This window comes from Zosterops lateralis, assembly GCF_965231275.1.
Source record: "Zosterops lateralis genome assembly, chromosome: 3".
NCBI classification, from domain to species: Eukaryota; Metazoa; Chordata; class Aves; order Passeriformes; family Zosteropidae; genus Zosterops; species Zosterops lateralis.
In genome coordinates, this window is record NC_139764.1 from 29,357,432 (window position 1) to 29,380,607 (window position 23,176).

The 23,176-nt window shown below is 43.6% G+C and overlaps 1 protein-coding gene across 1 annotated transcript; it reads left to right on the forward strand.

Moving 5' to 3' along the window:
* Positions 1–3,176: 3,176 nt before the first annotated feature.
* On the forward strand, positions 3,177–16,291 carry CALM2 (calmodulin 2). Its single transcript, XM_083858422.1, has 6 exons — positions 3,177–3,281; positions 7,573–7,603; positions 12,633–12,776; positions 12,851–12,957; positions 13,790–13,925; positions 15,377–16,291. Exons 1-6 carry the CDS (start codon positions 3,279–3,281, stop codon positions 15,403–15,405), a joined length of 450 nt encoding a protein of 149 aa, XP_083714548.1. The 5' UTR covers positions 3,177–3,278; the 3' UTR covers positions 15,406–16,291.
* Positions 16,292–23,176: the final 6,885 nt, after the last annotated feature.

The following is a 23,176-nucleotide window of genomic DNA, read 5'->3' on the forward strand; positions in this document are numbered from 1 at the left end:
CCCAATGTACCTGAGGATCTGCTGGTTTACCCACCTGAGGTTGCCAACAACCCGTTCGTGCGAGGGGCAAATTCTCCCATCTCCCAATAATTTCACCAGGGTGATCATTTTAATGCTTAGTAATGTCACTGGAAGTGTTGGTGTAATTTCACGGGTAGTGTAATTGCAAGTTAACTTCGTGGCTGATCTCTTCAACAGATGGAAGCAGGGTGGGGGTGGTGATGAAACCCACAGGAAATGGATGCTGCTGTAGGAAAATGCAGATGGAAAAAAGGAGACACATAAGAACAGAGAAATGGAAGAAAGAGAGAGAGATCAAGAAACCAGGGGGCCTAAGAAACATATGGCAGAAGGGAGGATGCTCTGAATGACCACTTCTTTAGAGAAAACTGAACGTAACTAAAATGAGTATGAAGAAATTAAATTGCAGATACCAAATCCTTTAAGGGACATACACAAATACATACAGTATGGTGGTCAGGTTCTCTGGGACCCTTGCATTCAAGTCTCTGCTCCTCAGCAGACCCTTAGGCCATAATGAATGAGCTTACATTTTATTCATGCTGAGGCCCTCACGTTTCCTAGAGCCTCCATGCTCACAATGGCCAGTGGCAAACTCCAGGACTCAGTCAGATTTTGCTGTCTCAATACAGACCTTTCACATACTTCTCATCAAATCTCTCAGGACCAGTTTCACAGGAATGCAGATTTACAACATCTCAATAGATTCCTTGAGCCTGGGCACCTGAGCACCCTAGGTGTCACAATGTTTTGCCTCTCTGAGGTAATGTGAGGATAAAACACAGATGCCAAGGAGAGGTCTTGGCACATCAGGCCCAGCACCACGCACCCGTGGGCGTTCTGTTGCCAGGACCCAAACTAAGGTCTCCACAGGAGATGGTTTTGCTCCACAAAATGCACTGGCACTCTGCTCTGCTCCAGATTTGAGGGTGTGACAGGCGTGCAGCCTGAGCGCTGCTATGCCACTTTTATCCCAAATCTAGAGCAGGTGAAGAATTTTTTGGTCAAGAACTTTTCTGCATGGATTCACGCCTCTACACGTGTAAAGAAGTTGGGAATGTCAGAGCAATCCTTAAAAATGAACCCAAGGGGGCATCAGGAAGGAGGAAAATTCGCCTGACCACAGGTACTCCTGACCACTCCTGCTTCCTGTGGCACTGGTTGGAGGAGGTGTGCGTAACAGTAACTTTGGCAGTCACTGCCTGCTCTGGGAAGTATTTTATTCATCTAGGTGCACATTACACATTGAAAAAAATGTTATCAGAGTTTGAAAAGACAATAGTTCAGATGTGCTTGATTTATGGACTGTAAGTACAGGAAAGGGGAAAGGAGGCCTAACAAACCAGTGCATCACTAAACAGTAACTGCAGATAGATTTAAGGCTGAAGGCCAGCTTTAAGTATATGGTGGTGTTTTATGTATTGCCTATGACCACAAAGTGAGGATGCAAGTATAAGGCACTGTACTTAATAAAGGGGTGCTTGATTATTTAAGAAACTAGGCCTTCCTCTGTTTTACCCCCCCTCCCCCCCCACTTTGTTTCTGAAGTCAGCGGATACAAGATTTATTTCGTCCTGAAAAGAAACCAGTCCTGAGAATTTGATTTGATGTTCAGGGGGAAAAAACTTGTGGAATTTTTGTTTTATGAGTTTATTCATGCCAGTCCCCTCCCAAGCACATCCTATTTCTGTGGCCTATAAACCAAAGACTGCAAAGAAGTGAGGTGAGCAAAACCTCTTAAGTGTGCAAAGTGAGAGCCATTGCTCTAGTTTGTGTAGTGACACTGCATATAGAGGTATAAAAAACTACCTGTTTACATACTGTGTAAATATCAACTAAATAATTCCTTCAACAGATGTGGAAGTAGGTAATTTTTCATTGAAATGTGATTGGTATTGTGATTTGTGTTCAAACTTAGGCCAGAAAACTTTAACTCAGGCCCCCAAAGTTTAATAATGTATTTATGGTCCCAAAAATGATTGTGGTTTTCACAGAGGACAGGTAGCTCTGCTGTCACTGGACTTGGCCAATATTGCAGCTCTTTGTTGAATTACCTTTGAAAATACACGCGCAAGTTTGAAAATTGCACCTGGAGCCATCTGTCCAAATGCATCTTATAGAAAACCCTTAGAAGACTCCAGATTTTAGCTCAGAATTGCTGGCCACCTGTCCTTAGGTACCAGACCAATACGTGATTCCTAACAGGAGAAATGGTGGAAGAAGAGAGAAAATGTCTAACTGGGGAGGTTTAGGTTGGACATGCAGAAGGATTTCTCCACAGAAAGGGAGATGAGACACTGGAATGGGCTGCCCGGGGAGGTGTGGAGTCACCATCCCTGAGGTGTTTAAGGAAAGCCTGGATGTGGCACTCGGTGCCATGGGCTGGTTACACGGTGGTCACGGGCTGGACTCGATGATCTCAGAGGATTTTTTCCCAACCTAATCGATTCCGTGAAATCTGTTCTCTTAAACAACGCTACCAAGCGACGAAGCATCTCTCGCTTGCAGCGCGAGGTGGGAATTTTTCTGGAGCGTGCTGAACGCAGAGCGAGTCTCGTTTGGCAACTCCGTGTGGGTGAGGCTTTCCGGAGCAGGGCACGGAGATAATGGCCCGAAAGGCTGCGGCGAAGGCGCTCCCGGGCCGCCCTGGGCTGGGCCCGGCACGGCTGTGGCTCCGGGGCTGCGGGGCCGCTCCGGCCCTCACGCACTGCGGGCGGGGGGAGGGGCGCCCGCCTTCCCACCCCGGAGTGTGCATGTCCGAGTGACGCATTGCAGGTACGAACCCGCCAATCAGCGCCCTCCGTACGGAGTCCCCACACTCCTCGGCATTTTTTTACTAAAATCCTCCTCCGCTCTGAGAAATAGTCCCTAGCCCCGGTCCCCGCCCCCCCTTCTCTGCCGCCCCCCCTCCTTCCCCCCGCCGTTTCTCACAAGCGTTGCTTTCCCCTATTTCCCGCACCCCGCTCCTTCCTGGGCCGGGGCTCAGGGGCAGAAGGAGCGGCGCTGGAGGCGCGGGGTGCCCTGGCGAGGAGGGCGCGAGCAGCCGGGACTCGTTTCGCAACCCGGTTCACGGTCGGGGGAAGGGGAGGGGGGAGGGAGCGGCGCGGAGCGATCCGCGCGGTGAGGCGGTTTATGAGGCGCCGCCGGCGGGCGGGCAGGGCTCAGTGTGAGGCGAGCCGTGCAGCGGGCAGGTCACGCAGCGTGCGCCCCGTGCAGCCCTCAGCTCCCACCGCACCCCGCAGCCAGGCCGGGCCACCATGGTGAGTCCCCGGGCACGGGGCAGCTGCGGGGTTCGGCGGGCGCCGCCGCGGTGCGGTGTGGAGGGATGGGGGCGGCTGAGTTCGGTGCGGTGGGGGGCGGGGGGGAGGGGGGGGGTTGACTTGTGTGGGGCGAGGTCTCCTGCAGAAGGGTGTGGGGAGGGATGAAATTGTCCCTCGCCGGGGCCGGCCGGCTCAGGCCGGGGCGGAGGGTCCCGCTCGGAGGCGCCGTTCGCGTGGGAGGAAGTGGTGGCGGCGGCGGGTCCCGCCCGGGTCCCTTTCCCGCCCTGGGGCGTTGGTGCGGATTCAAATCCAAACGGCCCCGGGTCGGCGGGAGCGCCGTGAGGCGGCGCCGGGCGTTGCCGCGGGGGAGCGGCGGATAGCGGTCCCTCCTGGGAGGGGACCCGCGCTCTGGGGAGGAGGGGGGAAAGGAGCTTGCCACGATGGCACCAGCTCTGCTTTCTTATCGCTTCCTCCCTCCCCGCTCTCGGCGTGTGCGGCTGAATGGGGCTCGGTGAGGCAGCCCGAGCTGTCCGGCTCGCTGGCGAGGTGTGCTGCGCCTGGTCATAATAATGCACTGCGGAGCCCTGCAGCTTCTGAGCAGCATGATGATGAGGGGCAGGCTGTGCCTCACTGCACCATCGCCCTCCTCGCTAGACCTGTTGTCAGCTCGCGTTAGAGCCCCTGTCGGTTCCATGGTAGCGCCATGCTGTTGGTGGCTCTGTTGGACAAGGGATTATTTGTGTGGCTTTTTTTTTTTTTTTTTTTAAACGATTTTTGCTTCCCGTTTTGGTCATTGCAGAGGATAGTCCTGCGTTTTGGTATTATTAGCGATGCGTTTAGAATTGTAATCTACTGTAGACATAAAACGCATCTTATGAAATCGGAGAATGGTTTCAAGTTCAGTCTAAAGGATGTGAATTTAGCGTTTGTTGTTTTTTGTTTTTTAATTAAAACAAGTGGATATTGAGAAATGTACTAAAAGGAGCAGTTCTGTTGTAAAAGCAGCACCAGTGACCACTTGGTGCTATCTCTGCATTAAGAGAAGATGCAGTAGACTGGAATTGTCCTTTCATTCATTATATTTTTCTGAGGAATCAAATGGCTGTCAGCTCATCATGTCTAATGTGAACGATGGCTACTTAAAATTGGGGGGTTTTTGAAATCCTGTCTCTGGGAAAAAAAATTAAGTTGAATAGGAGCCTGAATTTATTCTTTAGCTTGAACTATGAACTTATACAGCAAACCATCCGTAAAGCAGGGAAAAAAAAAAAAGCACTGAATGTAGCAGCAAAAGACTTACTGCATTTAGTCATCATCTGTACAGAACCAAAAATGGAGTATCTTCCAACAAGGTCTGGGTGAAAATGGGTGTGTCCAGGAGGCACAGTGACACTTTGGATGTGGTTATAGTTCATCCTGACACACCAGACTGGCTCAACCTGTGACTGTCCAACGTTGCCCATGCTAGATAAGACACAATGATTTGCTCTCAAAACAAGCCAACCTACCGTAAACCTAATTCTGGTCTGTATAGTCTGGTGTGGTTGTCGTTTAGTTAATCCTGCCAGAACAAAAGTGCCCCTTCAGATGTGTGTGATGCCTGGGGAGCGCAGCGAGGAGCAGGTTCAGAGGGGAGCTGTGCCCCTGCGCTGCCGCTCGGCGGGAGCTCCATGGGCAGCCTTGGCAGCGCTGCGGAGGAAGGAGCTCCTCCAGCGCGGTCAGCGCAGGGCTGTAATGGAGCACAACCTCTAGAGGCTGCCGTGCCACAGGAACGGCCGCGCACGCCGCGCTCCCCGCGCTCCCCGCTTGCCTTGGAGCTTTGGAGCCTTTGTCAGGCCCTCCGCGCAGGCTGCGGTGGGGGATGGGAGCCATTGCGGGGAAAATGAAAGTGCTGCAGCGTGGGTCCGGGAAAGGCGCGTCGGGGCTGCGATGGCACCAGAGGGGGTTCGGGTGGCTCTGGCCGCGGTGACGGCGGGGTGGACCCTGAGCGCGGGCACCGGGTACCCGCCTGTAACCGCCGGCCCGGGGCCGCGCTGCCCTGCCCGAGCTGTGCCAGCTGTGCGCGCCTCACGTGCGGGCTGCACCGGCGTCGGGAACTCCGGGAGGCCCCTGCGGGAAGGCCGGAGTGGCCTGTGAGCGGCGAGGCACGGTTCCAGGCTGATAGCCCTCCACCTGGGTGGCAGGGGAGGCAGGGAGCTGGCAGCCTCGCTGGCTCCGCCTTTTACTGCTGTTGCGCAGCAGTGCCTGCAGAGCCCAGCACTGCAGAGTACAGATGGTGTTTGTTCAACCTTGCCCCACCTCCCCACTTATCTTTCAACTGCTCCGTACCTGTGCCTTCTAATAAGCTTTGTGCTCTTCTCAAACACTGTACCTCTTACAGGTATTGTCAGAGGTCATCCAAATTCATGGCTAGGATGTGTTTAGTTGCTGGAAGAGTTTCTCTTTATAAAGAAGGCAGACTTTGGGAATGCTTAACAACTTACATACTGCTATGTCATGTCTCCATATAAAATTGTTTATATAAAACAGTATGTGGCTCAATTTGGTAGCCTGTAAGTATTGACCTAAATAAACTAGGTTCTTACTGCTTTAATCTGATCTACATTTTACTGTGGATTAAATGTCTTAGGAAAATGTATCACATCGTTCTCTTCACTCAAACAATAAAAATGTAAATAGCATGCAAAGGTATGAGTCTGTTAATGATATTCTCCAGACAAGTGAAAATCTGTTAAGCCTTTGCTAAGTGACCAGCAGAACACTTCCATCCCAAAGCTCAGTTTTGAATTGGTTCTATTCTTAGCAGTGCTGCTGCCATGCCAGCCTTTTCTAACAAAAAGTGGAACGTGCATGGGAATTCTTCCTACAGCAGAAATGAACCTGTAGCTGCCAGTACCTGTTGGCTGCTGCTTTAGAAGTTCCTCAGTAGTGTGGTCTTGGCTCTTGAAGTGGGTGAGCCCCAGGCAGAGTGTGGCCTTTGCCTTGGGCTCTTGCTGTGTTGTGTGCATGGAGGGATTGTGAGCAGTTCAGCTTTGTGTGACTGCTCCAGCAGCCATCTTCACTTCTCTTACAGGAACAGTGCAGCAGCTGGCAACTTAAAAGTTCCCACGCAGTATAAAAATGTAATTCAAATTGAAATTGGCAATGTAATAATTGACAGGTATTGTAAGACTTTTCCAAGTCTTTCCCTGACAGATGCTGATGTGTGGAGAGACCCTGGTGGGCATAGTTAATGATGGAAAAGTTTTCAGTCAATATTGCAGTACTTAAAAAAAGGTTCTGCTTAAATGGTCACAACAGGAGCAAAGCCAAAAAAGCAGTGGTGAATTTCAGCAGTGAATATATATTTTCTGTATTTTAGTATTTTTTACTCTTCAGCAAAGGGTTCAAGAAGCTTCCCTGAAGGAAGTGTGTTACTGCAACTCAACTCAAGCTTTCCAGAATTTGTTTGAAGAATCAGCTGATTTGAGAAGCTAGGAGAGTATTTCTACAGTCCTCAAACATCTTGGTGTTCTTTCAAGAGCAAAGTTCATTTTGGGTTTGGCCTGAAAGACTGATGGTTTTCATTGCTATCGAATCTGATGGATTCAAAACTGAGAGAGGAACATGAGGTATAAACTGGAGCTTATCCAAATGATACAGAAGTTGTCTAAGACCACAGAACCTTTCTCTAGTGTTCCTGTTACCTTATGATGACTGAGTCAATGTAGACAATGGTCTGAAAAAAGTGTAGATAGCTGTATGCAGCTGAAATGACCATTTTGGCCTGCAGCTGGTGTCTTGTCTCACAAAGCCAGGTCTTGGACATGAAGCTTCATGTTAATCAGGGGATCATTTAATTCTAGTGAAGAGTGTATTTTTCTGATTATAGTTAGTCTGCCTTAAGTTTGGCATTTGGAGGTTACTGCTGCATGACTGGGACCTGAAGTGCTTAGTGTTGGAGCTGAAGCTGGTGGTGTGCTGTGTAAATGAGTTTTTAAAACCAGTCTGTGGTTTTGGAGGGACCTGTGTGCCTTGGGCTCGCTGGTGCTGCTTGGGTTATTGATTGGTCCACGTGGTCATCTATTATTGGGTGTATGGGATATTGCTGGGTCTGGGAAGGATGATGGGCTGCCAGTTCTGACTTAGCATGCAAGCCTGATGACTTTTGAGCTTTATTAGGACTATTTTAGAATGCTGCAGGTCAGTCCTGAATGAAGAGCAGCCGCCATACTCAGAGGGCTCTACGAGTCTTGTCTTATTTTGCCTTGAACTTTTGCTACAACTATAATCATATTCTCTTTCATTGCAGGCTGATCAACTGACAGAAGAGCAGATTGCAGGTGAGGTTTTTGTGTTGTTGCTTCTCCTACTTGACCTGGCACATCTCTTAATCTAGAGACAGTCTGTGTTACACAAGATATTTATCTTTCTTAGATACTCAAGTAGTATGGTGGAATGTTTTCATTTGTCACCTAGTTTTTAAAGTTTTATCTGCTATAAAAGCACCATGGATATAATGAATTATAGTTCTGTAGTTAATGTATTTAAACAATCCTCACAGCCTTTCTGACAAGCAGACTGGTGATTATTCTTCTCTCATGGCTACAGAACTGTCCAAGTGCAGGCTGAAAGGGGGCTGGGCCACAGGGGTGGCAGCAAATCTGGTGAACGCTTGGAATCTGCAGTGTTTTTTTAACAGAAGGCAAAAATAATTTACTTTGCTGTCTCCTGCCAGCAGAGATGTTTGAGTGGTTCTTGTTGATGACAGCAGAGACCGGCTTCATGATGACAACTCTTGATATTCCATATTTGGAACTGTATTGTGTACTTGGACACAAGTGGTGTGTGTGTGCTGTTCTGATGGTCTGGCACTTGCTCCAAAATGCTTTAATAAATCTGCATCTGTTATATCTTGGTACTGGCCCCCTGGCAGTGGGTTATGTGCACTGACAGCCACCTACTAATGCCAAAAATTTGTGGTTATCATGTCTCCTGCTCATGCAGGCTGCACAAACTTACCTGTCTCCTTGCTCTCAGTAGACTGAGCTTAACTTCAGTAATAGATGGGGCTTGAAGCTGCTATTGCAGAACTCAGTTTTGCCATAGGCACTCAAGAACTTTGTGGGTTTGATCTGACAAGTGTATAGTATTAATACTATGAAGAAAGTCTTAATATGCATAACTGTCATGTGAAATCATTTTGGTGATATTTTAGGTTTCTGCTAATCCAATAATACCAGGTCAAGCATAAAAGGAGCAGCCTCTGAGATACTGCTATTTAACTGTGGTGTAGCTCTTGAAGACACTGTATTAAACAGAAGTGTCATTATGAGCTGGTTTGTTTTTGCCATAATGGCCAAATCTGAAGTGTAAGAACATTCTTATGTAGCTTTTAGACTTTAGAAGCTTGCTTTTACTCAAAGGAGACTAATTATGGTTTTGTGGAAAGTCCTTAGTCTATTTACTTGTTGCCATGGTACTGTCTGACGAGTATGACGAGTAAGCACAAGCCAAATTTAGTTCAACTTCAGTTTTGTGGGGTTTTTTTGTGTTTTTTTTTGTTGGTTGTTTTTTTTTTTTTTTTTTTTTTTTGGGTTTTTTTTTTTTTTTTTTGGGAAAGTGGCCTACATAGCTTACAAGTTTTGTGATCAGTTTAGTTAGAGCAGGCTTTATCCATTGTCACTGCTGTCTTTCCAATAATGGTGCATTGTTTCAGTTGTTAATTGTAGGAGCTTTATTAGTTGATGTAGCTGATTATGGAATATAAACAGGAAGCTTATTAACACTACCTTGGGATTAGGGCAAATTTTAGCTATTCAGTAATGATCATACAGTCCTCAGAGGCAAAATAATTATTGATGAGCCCATTGTACTGGAATAGAGGCTTTCAAGTGCATGTGAGGAATAAAAGTATATCTTAGTAGCCTGTGTAAAATGGCCTACCACTTTCAGAGCAGCTGTGATGTTTTGTTAAACAAATGTATTTGCAAGTAAACCACGAGCCTCAGATGTGAAGACGTAAACCCACTGGTGGTGTGTGAAGGAGTCATTCCCAGTACTGCGTAGGAAAGGTTGCATTGCTCAGTTTTGCTGTTGAAGGCCCGTGGTCTTGCATGGGAAGACTCTTAGAGGTACAGTTGGAATGCTTGACAGAGACTGGCTTGAAAAACTTGAGCAACCACCATTCTAATTGAGCTTCCCTGGAGATACAAAGCTTTTGGTGTGAAGGCAGGTGCAGGAAATGGTACTGCAAGGTAGACAACATTACCTTTCTATAAAAGAGGACCAGAGTACTTCAAGCAGCCACTTCCCCAGGGCTCAAATTCTTCCCCCTCTGCTGTGAGGCAACAATACACAGTTGTTAAAGGTTCCACATGTCATTTCCTGTGGAACACATGGTAGGGGTGAAAACCTTCCCAGATTTCGTTCATATGAAAGACTGATAGTGAAAGCCAAGTAGCTACAGAATGTGAATCCTGGCTGCAGTTTCATTCTGTAAGGATTGAAGTTGCTCCATCAAGTGTCTCTCCCTTTGGTTAAGTGTTGTACTCTAAAGGTAATGGGGTCAGGACCACCTGGGTGGTTGGATGGGAGAGCAGCCTGAGTTGTCTCAAAGCCAGCTGGTCCCGTGAGGTCCTTCCCCTGGACTTCAGAGTTCTCAATGGGCTCTGTGCACAACAGGCCTCTGTACAGTGTTCACTGTCTTGTTCCTTTCCTGTGCTGTGGTTCTCTGTTGGGGCTTTCACTGCAATGGGGATTTAAAATTTGGCATAGGAGAAACAGACATGTTTAAGTGTGAGCTCCTGGTAGCTGTGAAGAGAACAACTGACATTCTCCCATAAAGTTCCAGACATAGCTGGCTAAATTGTGTAGGAGTGGATATGGTAGTCCTGGTTCACTGAACATACTAGGTCACCGAAGGCTGCAACTTCATTTGGAAAGGTGATCTGGTGCACAGGTGCCTCAGAAGCTGTGGTTAAAGGAACATTTTGAGCTAGGTTGTTAGAGTTCATGTTGTTGGATTAGCTTGTCTTTCATGGGGCCTGGAAGTAGTCTTTCTCATGATGCAGGATGCTTTTCTCAGAAGGGTGGAAAGGCTGAAGCCTTGTAGCCTTAGTAAGAGAATTTTCATTTGCAGTTTGGTGTGGAGAAGTGGGGAAGAAAGAGGATTTGCTTTACATGCTGTATGGAGTCAAGGTGTTTTAAGTGTGCAAGGTGTGTTTTACAACCTTGTGTTGCAGGATGCCAGTGTTGAATTGCTCACTAAACTTCAGTATTTCATAGGTGCCTTCACTAGCCATGGCTGCAAATCCTCCAAAGCTACACTGGGTTGTTCTTGTTCTAGTCTAAATTGCATCTGTGTAGGTTGTTCCTCCTTTGTTCTAATTACTGTAGGTGGTTCCTAGAAGTGGTTAGAAAGGTGTTTTAATGGTATTCCTGAGTCAGCATTTCAAACAGGAATATGCTGCTAATCTTCAACTTGCTTTATTTTCTTTATGATTTATAGCTGATTGCTTCTTAGCCTATTGCAGCTTGGAGTAAAAGAAGGGTAGAGTTGTCCTTTGAATGGTTCCTTCCAAGTGTTGAGAAGGCACCGCTAAAATGCGCATCTTATAGAAAGCAAGTCTTTGAATTTTGTGGGCAGGGTCACTGCAGTGCTGTCAAATCTGCTTCATGTTTGGGTTAGTGATGGTCAGCTTTCACCTGAAGGATGAAGTGGTTAACAGCTAAACATTTAGATTAACACTTGAGCACTTGACATGAAGATGCAACTTTCCACTTTTGAGGTTCTTCCATGGTAGTCTGTGAACTTCTCTATACTAGGATTGACCCAAAAGAATTTTCTTCCCTGGTGTAAGAGTTTAGTCCTAAGAAACCTGTTTGTTGCCTCTAAGATAAATGAAATTAACCCTGCAAAAATTATTTGGAAGCAATTGTAGGTACAGATTATATTTTGTTACAAGCTTGATTCTGCTTTGTGATTTGTACATTCTCACTTGAAACTGTCTCCACTGGTCCTGTGGTGGCCTTGCTCTGATTCTCGTGGGCTAAACAGTGGGGGTTGGCTCTTGAAACACTTCAGACTGTTAAATGTGGAAGAGTTTCTTTTGTAGAAGGTTTTTTTCCTGGATGGGATTTGATTGTGTGACTCTGGTGTTGTAGCTGCATTCATGAACTATAAAAAAACTATTTTTGAAGTTGAATTTTTAACACTTGCCAGTTTGTACTCACCTCAAGGGTTTCAGAGTATGAAGTAAGGCTTCATTCAGGTCATGTGAGAACACAACTTTTACTGTGACTAATTCTGGTCTGGGAAACCCACCATCTGGAAAGCTGGCTGCATGGGAATGTTGAAATAAACCATTTCTTGGAAGTATTTCTGATGCAGGAGTACCCTTGAGCTGATGGGTTGTCCAGAGCCGTGATCTCAGATGGCTTGAAAGCTTCTACAGGGATCTGATGTCTACAAGGGAATAGATAAGATGCTCACCCTCAACTGTCGTGTGTGTGTGTGAGCTGCCACATTCCAGTGACTAGTTTAAGGTCTGTGGCCAAAGACAGATGGCATGGATTAAAACCAGCTCCATTTTTGGACTGGACAATTAAACATGTTATGTTTGTATTAATGTTCCTGGCTACAATACGGCCGTTTTAGGGGGTTAAGAGGTAGTGTAAGAAACACAGCAGAGCAGTCTTAGAACTAGTCAGAAACATTTCTGTGGAGGCTGTTTCAGGATGCAGTAGGGCTGAAGGAGTTTTGTGAGCAATTCTTCAGGAATGAAGACACCAGGGGCTTTCCTCCTTGAACAATTGTGGTGGCATAAATTGTTCAGACATCTGTGTCCAACGGAAGTGGCTTATATTGAGAAACTTGGGTGTACTTTGGTCTGATTATACCTTTTTTGGTTGACTCATCTCCTCTATCAGTAATAAAAGTGTTATTAAGCTGTAGTAAATGCATTTTTAAGGTACCATTTTCAGTTTTCTCATAGCAATTCCCTATTGTTTCATTTTGAGAGGCAGTTCCTACCAAGGATGTTTGATCATTGTAGTTGCAGATAGCTATTTCAGCTCCATATTAGGAATCCATATTCAAGACAGAGTAACAAACTTCTGAGTACTTTGGAAATGGATGACATTCTGTCTTAGTTTAGGTCAATGTGGTTTATCAGTAGACTGACTGGTGGGTGTGTTCTCAGATGCTGATGCTGTCTCCTGGCATTGCAATTATAGCAGGCTGAGCAGGATACCAAAATTCCCCAGAAGACTGAAATCAAATTTTGTAACTTGCAACAATCAGTAGCAGTGAAGTTTTTGATTGTTAATATTTCAAAGCTTAAGGGATTACCTTCTTTTGTTTTTGTACAGAATTCAAAGAAGCTTTTTCACTATTTGACAAGGATGGTGATGGTACTATAACTACAAAGGAGTTGGGGACAGTGATGAGGTCACTTGGTCAGAACCCCACAGAAGCAGAGCTACAGGATATGATCAACGAAGTAGATGCTGATGGTAAGAACTTTACCAATAAGTAATTTATTAAAGTGCCTAAACTATGTTTTTCTAACAAAGTAATTACCTTTCAGGCAACGGCACAATTGACTTTCCAGAGTTTCTGACAATGATGGCAAGAAAAATGAAAGATACAGATAGTGAAGAAGAAATTAGAGAAGCGTTCCGTGTCTTTGACAAGGTACTGTAACGTTTGCCTGGAATCTTGGTGTGATTGTAATTTGCTTTCTCAAATCTGAGGGGTGTCTGCAATCCTTCCATAGAGAGCCTCTAGGTTGGCCAAGTCTGCTCTGGTTGTATGGGAAAGGCAATGAGTTGTCAGGATAGTGATGAGTGATGTGATTTAAAGTACTGCTCAGTGTGATACTGAAATCCTGCAGGTGACTGGCAGGAAATTCTTTAAAGTATTTAAAATGTTAATTGTTCTAAGTTTTTCGTGTAGTCTTTGCTCAGTAAGTTGCTGAGTCTAAAGTTACTCAGCTTAGTTAAGATGGACCTTGGAGCTGAAAACACGATGTGAGGTGCCTTGGGGGGTGGGGAGGAAAACATCAGTTGAGTTGGTATACACTAGTACTTCAATATTCAGTGTCCCAGCTAGTACTGCAGTGTGTAAAAGTCATCTATGAAGGCCTTGTGGCTTTATGCTGCACTCCCATGGAACAGGCAGATCAGAGAAGTAGCTTCTGGTCTAAGAAATCACCACTCAAACCACAGTCTCATGATCTAATAGGCATCAATCGCCTAAGAAGTGGCAAAAGGTGCCAGTTGCATTGTTCATGGTTTAAAAATGTATCAGAATAGGACAGTCAAAGACTAAGATAATACTGCAGTGTCCAGAGACGTTGCACAATGCTGAAGATAGACTTAGAGCTCTCATTTACCTTGTGCAAATGCTGGTGGTTAAGGCTGTCTTAACTTCCTAATGTTCAATTTGCTCAGCAATGTTCCTAAGTTATAGTTAAGTCATTAGGCCTTAGGCAAGTCAATTCCAGTGTTTCTTTTTCTCCTCCCAGGATGGTAATGGTTACATTAGTGCTGCAGAACTCCGTCATGTGATGACAAATCTGGGGGAGAAGCTAACAGATGAAGAAGTTGATGAAATGATTAGGGAAGCAGACATTGATGGTGATGGTCAAGTAAACTACGAAGGTAAGGAGTTGTTAATTGATTCTTTTTGTGTAGCACTTCTCATGCTTGTTCTTGTGCGGGTGCTGATGGCCACGCCAAGTTTAAATAGGGCAGTGTTGAGACAATCTGAACACACGGTGTTCCTTTAAGCTAATGTTCAATTAGTATGTACATAGTGTACCTCTCAATGGGTTTAAGTTTGAGTGTTATTGCTGCCTTTGTGCCAAAGGCAAAAAAGGACTATTCAGCTGTATAGAGTAAGAATTAACTTCCTAAATCTAATGATGTCTAATGGCCATTAGAATAAGCAGGTTGTCAGAGATGTTCACATACTGTTTGTGCTGGTCTGTTCACTAATGAATGTTGATCTGACTGTAGGATGTCACTCATTTGTCATTAATGCTTTAAAGTTACTTACTAATCTAAATATTAAAGCCTTTGAAATATGCAGAAATTTCAAGCCCTTCAGAAGGTATTTTAAATACATTTATTTCACATAAATCAACTACAACAGTAATTTCTTCCTATTTCTTCCTTTCTTCCTGACATTGAACCATAAATTAAGTCCATGCAAGCAGGAGTTTTTAGACAGTTGTTGGCAGCTGAGGCGTGCTAAGCTTGTTTTTGTTTTGACTTTTTGAACATGTTACAGAAAATATTGAGTATTTTCAGATAAAACCTGTGCTGTTTCTGAGGTGTAGTTATGCCTTCCTTTGAGGCCTTTCTGGTTGTGGCCTAAGGGTATGCAGACATCTGTGAAGGAAAAGGCATTTTTATGTAGAAGGCTGCTGCTCCATCCCTGTGTTTACCAGTGGGCTGTTCAGAGACTGGCACTAGAGAGGGTCTGTGTCCCTGTTGTTTCCAGTTGCTCTTTCAAAACTCGAGCAACCAGTTAACTCCTTTTAGGTTCCGGATTTCCTGTCACTATTGTACCTGAAACTCTTTCAGCAAGGTGAATGGAGAATCCTGTTTTGTGGGTTCTGACTTTAAATGGTTTATGACTAAGCATTGATTCAGTTGCTTAAAGCCAGCCAGACAAAATAAAATAGCAAGACTTGAGCTATTCTGTTCTGGAAGGTAAAAGTTCAAACTAACACAGTGTCTTGCTTGTGCACTTAGTTGATTGTCACTTCAGTGTGATTCGTACTTATCTTTTAGTCATTCTTGGATATCTTATCCCCATCTCTGTAAGTCTGTGGGCACAGGACCCTGTAATGCTTTGTCTTGGAAATAAGGCTGTTCCCCAGTTCACTGAGGGACCAACTTTTATGGAAAAGTAACGGCCTTTTGCCATTGAAAAAGGAGGAGCTTAGGTGTGATTAGTGGAAAAGGGGACTGTCTTGAAGATGCCTTTTTGAATGTAACTGAAAGTGTAGATTTGAAACAATGTTGATCTAGCAAGACCACTTCTCAGATCTTGCAATTCAGATTTTTTTCCTTCAAATAACTCATGCAACTCTTTCCTTTTACAGAGTTTGTACAAATGATGACAGCGAAGTGAAGACGTTGTACAGAATGTGTTAAATTTCTTGTACAAAATTGTTTATTTGCCTTTTCTCTGTTTGTAACTTATCTGTAAAAGGTTTTTCCCTTACTGTCAAAAGATTATGCATGTATAGTAATTAGAAGGCCATTCCTCCATGTTTTTCTCCTTTATCTTACTGTCATTGTTCTGATTTTTGGAAAATTGATCGAAGTAACAAATGTTGCATGTGGCTTACTCTGGATATTTAAGCCCTTCTGCACATCTAAAGTTAGATGAAGTTGGTTAACTGAGGGAACATCTGGATTGTCTATTAAAAAAAGTAGCTTTCTATAGCAAACTTAGGTATGACTAGTGTGACAAGTTACATAAAGTAAGCTAGGATTTACCGTGCATTAGCTGTCCCTTAGTAAAAACAACACGCTGGGTTTAGTTCTTGAGTATATAGGAGTTTTTTCTATAGGAGCTTTTTCCCCTTGCTGTGGTGGGAGGATAAGAACTCCTGCAGCTTAACTGCAGGATAAAATTATGTGAATAGGGTGTATCATGTGGCTAATGCGCTGTAAAAGTCCTTCTCCTAGCTTACTTCACAGTAACTTGTTAGTGGCCATACCTGTAACATGTTGTTGAAGTGTGGAGTCTTAACGTTGTAGACGATTGACAGTCAACAATATGAAACTTAAGTTGCACTAATGCAAAACGGGTGATTTATCCAGGTACTCGTACACAAGTTTTTTTTGTACTGCTGGTCCTGTGCCAGAAAACATTTTCTCCTCTTGTTACTATGCTTTTTAAACTTTGTTTAGCCACTTATTTTCAAAAAAAATCTGCTTATGGCACGATTTGCCTCAAATCCATTCCAAGTTGTATATTTGTTTTCCAATAAAAAATTACAATTTACCCATACTGTTTCAATGTATCCTTGAATTATTTACAGGAATTGTTCAATGCAGTTGCTGCTCTGTGTTTCAGTATGTAGCAGTTTGGTTTGCTTATGCAATGGATTGGCTGTCTTAAAATAGCTTGGAAGGTGAAAACTTAGTCCTTAAACTCTGGCCCTTAATAGTATTGTTGACTTGAAGAAGCTTTCTTACTAGTAGTTTAAAATGTATTTTACAGTCTTGTGTGGAGCTTGGTGCTTCAATAAACTTACCGTAGTGACTGGCTATGCCCACTATTTGTAGACATTGTGAACTGGATGTTGACCTAGTTCAATAGTTGACCTAAAATTAAAATTCCTTGTTCGGACAACTAAACCTGTTTGCTTTCTTTTAATTATTTTGGAGTTTATTCCCTGTCAGCTGCTACATTGGGGTAATTTAGTCTCACACTTGGGCTTTCCTGAAACTGCCATGTCTGAGTTGCCATTCAGGTTGCAGTCAGCTCAAAGTAAAGAAGGAAAACATCCTCTTCCTCATTTGTCATTGAGCATGACTCTGCTTCTAGCACTCGTTTTTTGTCAAGGTTTAAAATTTTTTTGAAGTGGAAGACAAAGCTGGTTTCTACCAAGGACAAATCCAAGAACTCAAAAGAATGCCAGAGGCTGCTTGTGCCCAGTGCCTCTCTACTCTCCTGGCAAACAACTGCCTTGACTGTTTGGGGATTCTGCTGGCCTTTAGACAAAGCATTGGCTGCTGCTTCTGGGTGCCCTCATTGGTCCCAGCTGAGCAGTTACCTAATGTTTTAAAACTGTTCCAATCATCTTTGATGTATTTATAATTGCAGTGAGAATCTAAAATTAGGACAGCTGTTCAATCAGAATTCAGGAACACTTAATCAAGTGTTTATGATCACTGATCATAAAGCTCTGCTCTCTGAGGACTATGAACAGCTCTGTTGGTTTTCCGGAGGAGGCTTGTCAAAAGTTTTTCGATAGCCAGCACCAGAATTCCTTAGAACTGTTGTTTGTGTGCTGGCAGTCTGATTCAGGAAGCTTATGCAGTCTGAGTTTTCTAGCAATTAGGATTTGCCTTCTACGAAATGAAGTAATCAAATGGACGCTTCCTAACCAGTCTTCATCCTGTGCTCCAAGAGCTAAAGGGGCAAGACATACTTAGGATGGCACAGGTTGAGGAGAATTTTACTGAACCATCAGAGCAATCATCTGAGATTCTGAATTGCCTGGAGTATTGGAAGTCTCATTTTTATAGGTAAGTAATGCAAACAGGGAAATGATAAGAATTTTTGGTTTAGCCAGTCTGGTGCCTTGACTTTCAGTAGGCTGGGAATCAAAATTAACCCATTTGGTTTTGTGCCACTGCTTGGCATGCATGTGGAAGCACCTGAGGTGAAAAGGGGAGCACCTTCTCCACTGGGATGTCACAATATTCCAATATTCTGAGCTAGAAGGGACCCATAAGGATCATGAACGACTGCCTTAGCCAAGAGAATTGCCTTTGGGGAGATGAATGTGTGAGAAGGCCACTTTTATTTGCAGTCACTTTAGCTTCTCCCTGCTTGGGGTGTTCCAGTCTCAGGAATCAAAGCTGGTTTTGTTTAGGGCGAGTGTCCATGTTGCTGTTACACCAATGAAATGTCTGATTTCTAGGTCAGTAATTGAAGTCTTGCAGCCCTGTTTACTTAATTCTTCAACTGCAGGATGGGAGTTGTAGATTTCAGTACTTTCTGTTAATGGAAGAATGTCTTCTGAGATACAGTAAGTCAAGTGTGGTGGAAACTGATGGCATTAGTCACAAACCTTTTGGCTGAGGCGTACTTGCCAGGTGCTTTTGCAATTGTGAAACAGGCCTTGGGGTCACTCTAGGCAGTTTTCTGGATGTGTGTGCAGGAACACTCTGACATTTCAAGTTCAGCTTCTGATAGCTTTACAAGAGACAATCCATCATCCTGTCAAATGGGGTGGAGGTTCTCATGTCGTGTTCCAGCTAAAACAAAAGCCTTTGTGGCACAACAATGCAGTAAAACAGCTGGTGGTGGTTAAGTCCAAACTGGACATTTAGGTGGGAGATCTTAGGCCCAAAGACTTCTCCCTTACTGTGTAGGCCTAGGGGGATATCCTACTGATCCCTGATGGGTGGGAATGACAGCCAGATTTATCTTAGTAGCACCACTGGCAAGGGGAAACACATAGATTTGAAAATACTATCTTTGAACAGGAGAAAATACTTCTTTTGCAGTAAGTGGTGAACCACAGATGTGGAGTCTCTGCAGCTGAGTACATGCTGGGCAAATGTCTTCAGCAGATCCTGCTTTGAGCAGGGAGTTGGACTCAGTGATCTCAGGAAGCTTTGTGCCAAGTGAAATGATTCCCAGAAGCGCCCCTGCTAGCTCCCTGGACTTACTTCTGTATGCAACCCAACCTTCATAAGGCAATCCTTCCAGTGGAGGATGAACAGTTGCGTGCAACAGCCTGGTAAGTTTTGGAGTAGGTCTGAACTCATCCTAGTAGTGTTAGGAAATCATCAGGCAGGACTAAAATGCTGTCTCAAGGTTCTAAGTGAGCAGTCCTGAAAAAGCTTCCTGTAATCATTTGTGGCTGTGGAATTTTGATGGGGGAAATATATGGCTGGATGAGGAATAGTGGTAGCTGATCAATTTGCAGCCCGTTGGGACAACATTTAATAAATTAATGATAGCTAGTGGTTAAAGGAGAAGGTTAGTGAAGATTAAGGACCTGCTAATAAGATCAGTGTTATTATTTGGGTGATACTATAGCTTAGAAGGTAGGTGAGCAGGCAATGCAGGAGTGCAGCTGCTGGCCCCACGGCAGGCAGTGCACGCTGGGTGTTGCGGCTTTCAGCCATCACTCTCAGGGCTAAGGCACCCGTGGCTGCTGCTCTGGCAGAGGGGGCCACTCTTGGAAATCGTTCGCCATCAACCAGGCACGAGGAGTAGTAAAATTACTGCTTTCCTGCATTTGTGTGTCATTTCTGCGACTAGACTGTGTTTATTGGACTCAGTCCAGTTAAAGAAAAACTGGTTTGCTAAGTGTTGAGTAACTAAGGGGAGGTCCCATAATCTCCTTGCTGGCCATTTCCTGTAGGGTGGGTGGGAAATACTTGAGACACTTGAAAATTTGTCCTTCAAATACTGCTTTTGAAAATGGTTTTTCTATGAAAGTCTTCATGCTGAAATGGGCAATTAAGTTTAATTCAGTTTTTTAAATCAAACTTTCCAGTTAAAAACGTTCAGCTCTGCAAAACTTTTGTAAAGTTGAATCTTGAAAAGTAATCTCTTCTTATACCTTTTTTTTTTTTTTTTGCCTGTAAGAATAGTAGGTATTTGAGTTGGCAATGCATATTAGTATTCTGGGGGATTATTATTATGTGAGTATAAAGAAAAAAAAAAGTCATCTTCAACCAAAACGGACAATTCTGAAACTTGTGCACTACATTTTATACCTGTGCTTAACACAACCTTGGAAGAGATTGAATCATCTTTGGGACAAAAGAGATGATAAGAGAATTTGAGAGATCTCTCTTCTATCTATACCTACCTTTATCATTAGTACATGTTTGTGATTGGAATGAGAACTAGCTTCTATCTGCTCCAATTTCTGGTTTTGAAAAGAGTTCTCTCCTACAAGAATAGATACAGCTTGTCAGGTTATCTATTTACTCTGTTTTTGAAGAATTCAGTTGTTGATGGCTGTGTATACATACACAAAAAAGGAGGGGTTTTAGGACTTATATTAAATTAGTGAAGAAAACTTAATTACTGGAGAAATTACTGGAGTAGGGATGGGGACCTTAGTTGTCCAGTTTCCTGTGAGGTCAAGTCTGATGTCACAGCATCATCTTTGGATGATGTAGAATAGCAGTTTTGAAATGTTTGACTCTCTTCTGGCTGCTCATTAGATAAATCATTCCTGCAGCTTTTTCAAATAAGAACTATGGAGAAGAGAGCATTTTTTGCGGTGTCCTGAACTTGGGAGTCCTGAGATACACTGTTCAAGAAATTGTGCAAATATCATCTGGGACACCGTCAGACACAGAAGATTCAGTAAAGATGACTTTAACAGTAATAGCCTAAATATGAGGCGTATTCCCTGCACAGCTCTGGTTGGGTGATGTGACACAATAACTCCTGGTGATATTATTGATAGTTTAAGCTTCAGGCTGTTGAAGAATGCGTCTGCTTTTTCCTGAGTACTGTATGTATACAGAGTAGCAGTTAGTTCCTGCCCTAAGATCCTGCCTTTCAAACAGGATGTCATGCAGTGTTCTGTAGCAACTGCGCACTGATACTTGGCTTTTTGTAGGAGGAGCTGAACAGGAAATTGTAGTGAAAAAATGAGATGGAAATAAAAGAGGGTGAAAGAATATAAAATTAGGAGAATAGCATGAGAGGAAGACAAAAGTTGGATGCAAATGTGTAATAATTGGTGCAAGATGAATCCACCACTATTTTCTGAATATTAGCAACACTCTAGTACTGGAACCCCTGCCTTGCTCCTGCAGGGTGTTCTCAACTGGCAAGGGTAGTAGCTGGGCCACATTTTTAGTGGCCCCCAAAAGCTAGAATGGAGTATTTAGATTGCTCCAATTGCATAATCTTCATCTTGCAGATCAGACCATTGGGTAGGCACGTCCATGCTCAGGAGTTAAACTTCCCTATTAGTAAACCGGTACTTTTATCAGTAGTAATTGACACCCTGATCAGCAAACAATACCAGCTCTCGGTTCTGTACCTCTCCCTTAAGTCATTTAGGTATCACCATCTTGTGCTGCCTGGTTCCCTGTGACAAGGCAACCTCTGAGAGGTCAGACAATCATTCCCCTTCCTTCCAGATCTGGCAGGCTCAAAATTTGGATAGTTGCTGACTGTATGATCACCACAGCACATCCCTGGTCCTGTGATACCTTCTTAAAAGGCACATGCTTTTTGGCAGCCAGAAAAATGCTACTAATGGCCCTTGAGAGAAGGAATTTCTGCTAGCTTTTTATGTGTCTGGAATTGCAGAAAAGTTGTCCCTTTCTGGAGTGAGACCTTATTTATTTTTTTAAACTAAGTAGGGAGGTTCTTTCACCCTGCTAAAATACACAGCTCTTGAAATAAAACAGGAAAAAGAGGATTAGCTCTCTCCCATCTTCCCACTCTGTCATGATTTCTGAACCATTAGATGATTCGCCACCCCAGGAAGGCAGTGGGGTTTCACAGTTCCCTCTATTTTTAAGGTCTTCCAGACTCTACCATAATTTTTTTTCTATTAAATAACCACTGTTTTTCAAAGACTAATTAAACCTGAGGCCTTTGAAAAACCTGTGAAGCTCCCTGTGTCTGAAGTGGAAATGCAGTCTTATTGCTGGCAAATTAGTCACACAGACTAGGAAAATCCTAATTTAAGGTCTACTCTAAAGCTCTATGGTCAGTGTAGTCTTTACATTGATTCAAAAGGTCTTGAATATGCTTAAAAATAAAGCTTAATGGGTTGGGATGTGTGACAATTTCCAATAATTTGGAATTGATTCACAAAGCAATGTAACATGTCATTAGACTTTTTCCTTTTTTAAAGATGGTAGAATTAAGACACTGCATAATTGATTTGCATTTTCAATTCTGAGAATGCTAGGCATTTTTCCATGGAGTTAATAATGGCGTTTATTTATACATACACTTCACTTCAAAAGGCTGCCAAGATAAAAAGTATTAGAGGATTGTTTTCTGTTGACTCTCTGAGGAAGCCATCCCCACCAGGCAGATTAAAAGCCAGTTCATCTGAAAGCTAAGAGCAAAGGGGCACTTTAGTGATTCTTCTTGTCATTTTAATCATTCATTATTCTACCAACAGGACAAGTTCCTTCATTTTTGAAATAGACTGTGATGCCCAGGCTAATCATGAAGGGAAGTTATGCCTCTTTGTTGGCTTTTCCATCTCCTTCCACTATGGCAGCATAACTGGATTGATGCTGTGGGGGTTTCTGCAGGCAGTAGCTTCCCTAAAACCTTTAAAATCTTTTTGTGGTTCTTTGCTGGGCCTTGGAAAAAACGGTACAAAATAATCTCGTTCTGTCAGCTTTTTCTTTCCCTTGGATTTGCCTCTGTTCTGGCTTTCCCCAAGGAAGCATTAGCTAAGAAGATCCACTCCACGTACCTTAAAGAAATCTTCATGTGGTCAAAGCTGGAGGTCCCTACACTGCCATGATGTAGATTCATCATTTATCTGGCATAAATTACACTTGAACAAGGGTGTTATTGCTAAGATTCTGATAAATTCTCTTTGGCTACTGAAGAAACATATAAAATGTAAAATGCTTTTGCTGTTTTTCTCTTCTTTAAAAGTAATCTTCACTACACAAGCAATGAAACTGGGGAAAACAGGGAAAAGGGTTCATATGCATGGTCCTTGTTCTCTTGGCTGTATCTAAAGATAAGTCTCCTTCCATGTTAGCAGTTGAAAAATAATTAAAATCAGTCATTTGCTTGTGAAGCAGATTAGAAGTATTATCAAGCCTGAGACCTTATTTCTCATCTGCATTTGAGAGAAAAGTACCTCCTTGCATACTGTCTGTGAAGTGTAGGCAAGCAGTTATTGAGGTAATTTGCTGAACAGTCTTAAGCAAACTGGCATCTGATGCAATCATGTTTTCTCTCAGAAGCATGGGGAAAATGCATCCCATATTCAAATGTGCATGTTTATGTCTTCAGCCCTCTCTTCTGCACCTAGCCAAAGCAGCCTGTTTTCATCAAAAATGCTGAGTTACATCCATTCACTATTTGCTTAGTAGGATGGAATGTCATACCTTGGGAAGGCTTACCTGGAACAGAAACTAGACAGAGCTAGAAAATAAAGTAGATACTTATTAAAAGGCCTTTAAGGATACACCTT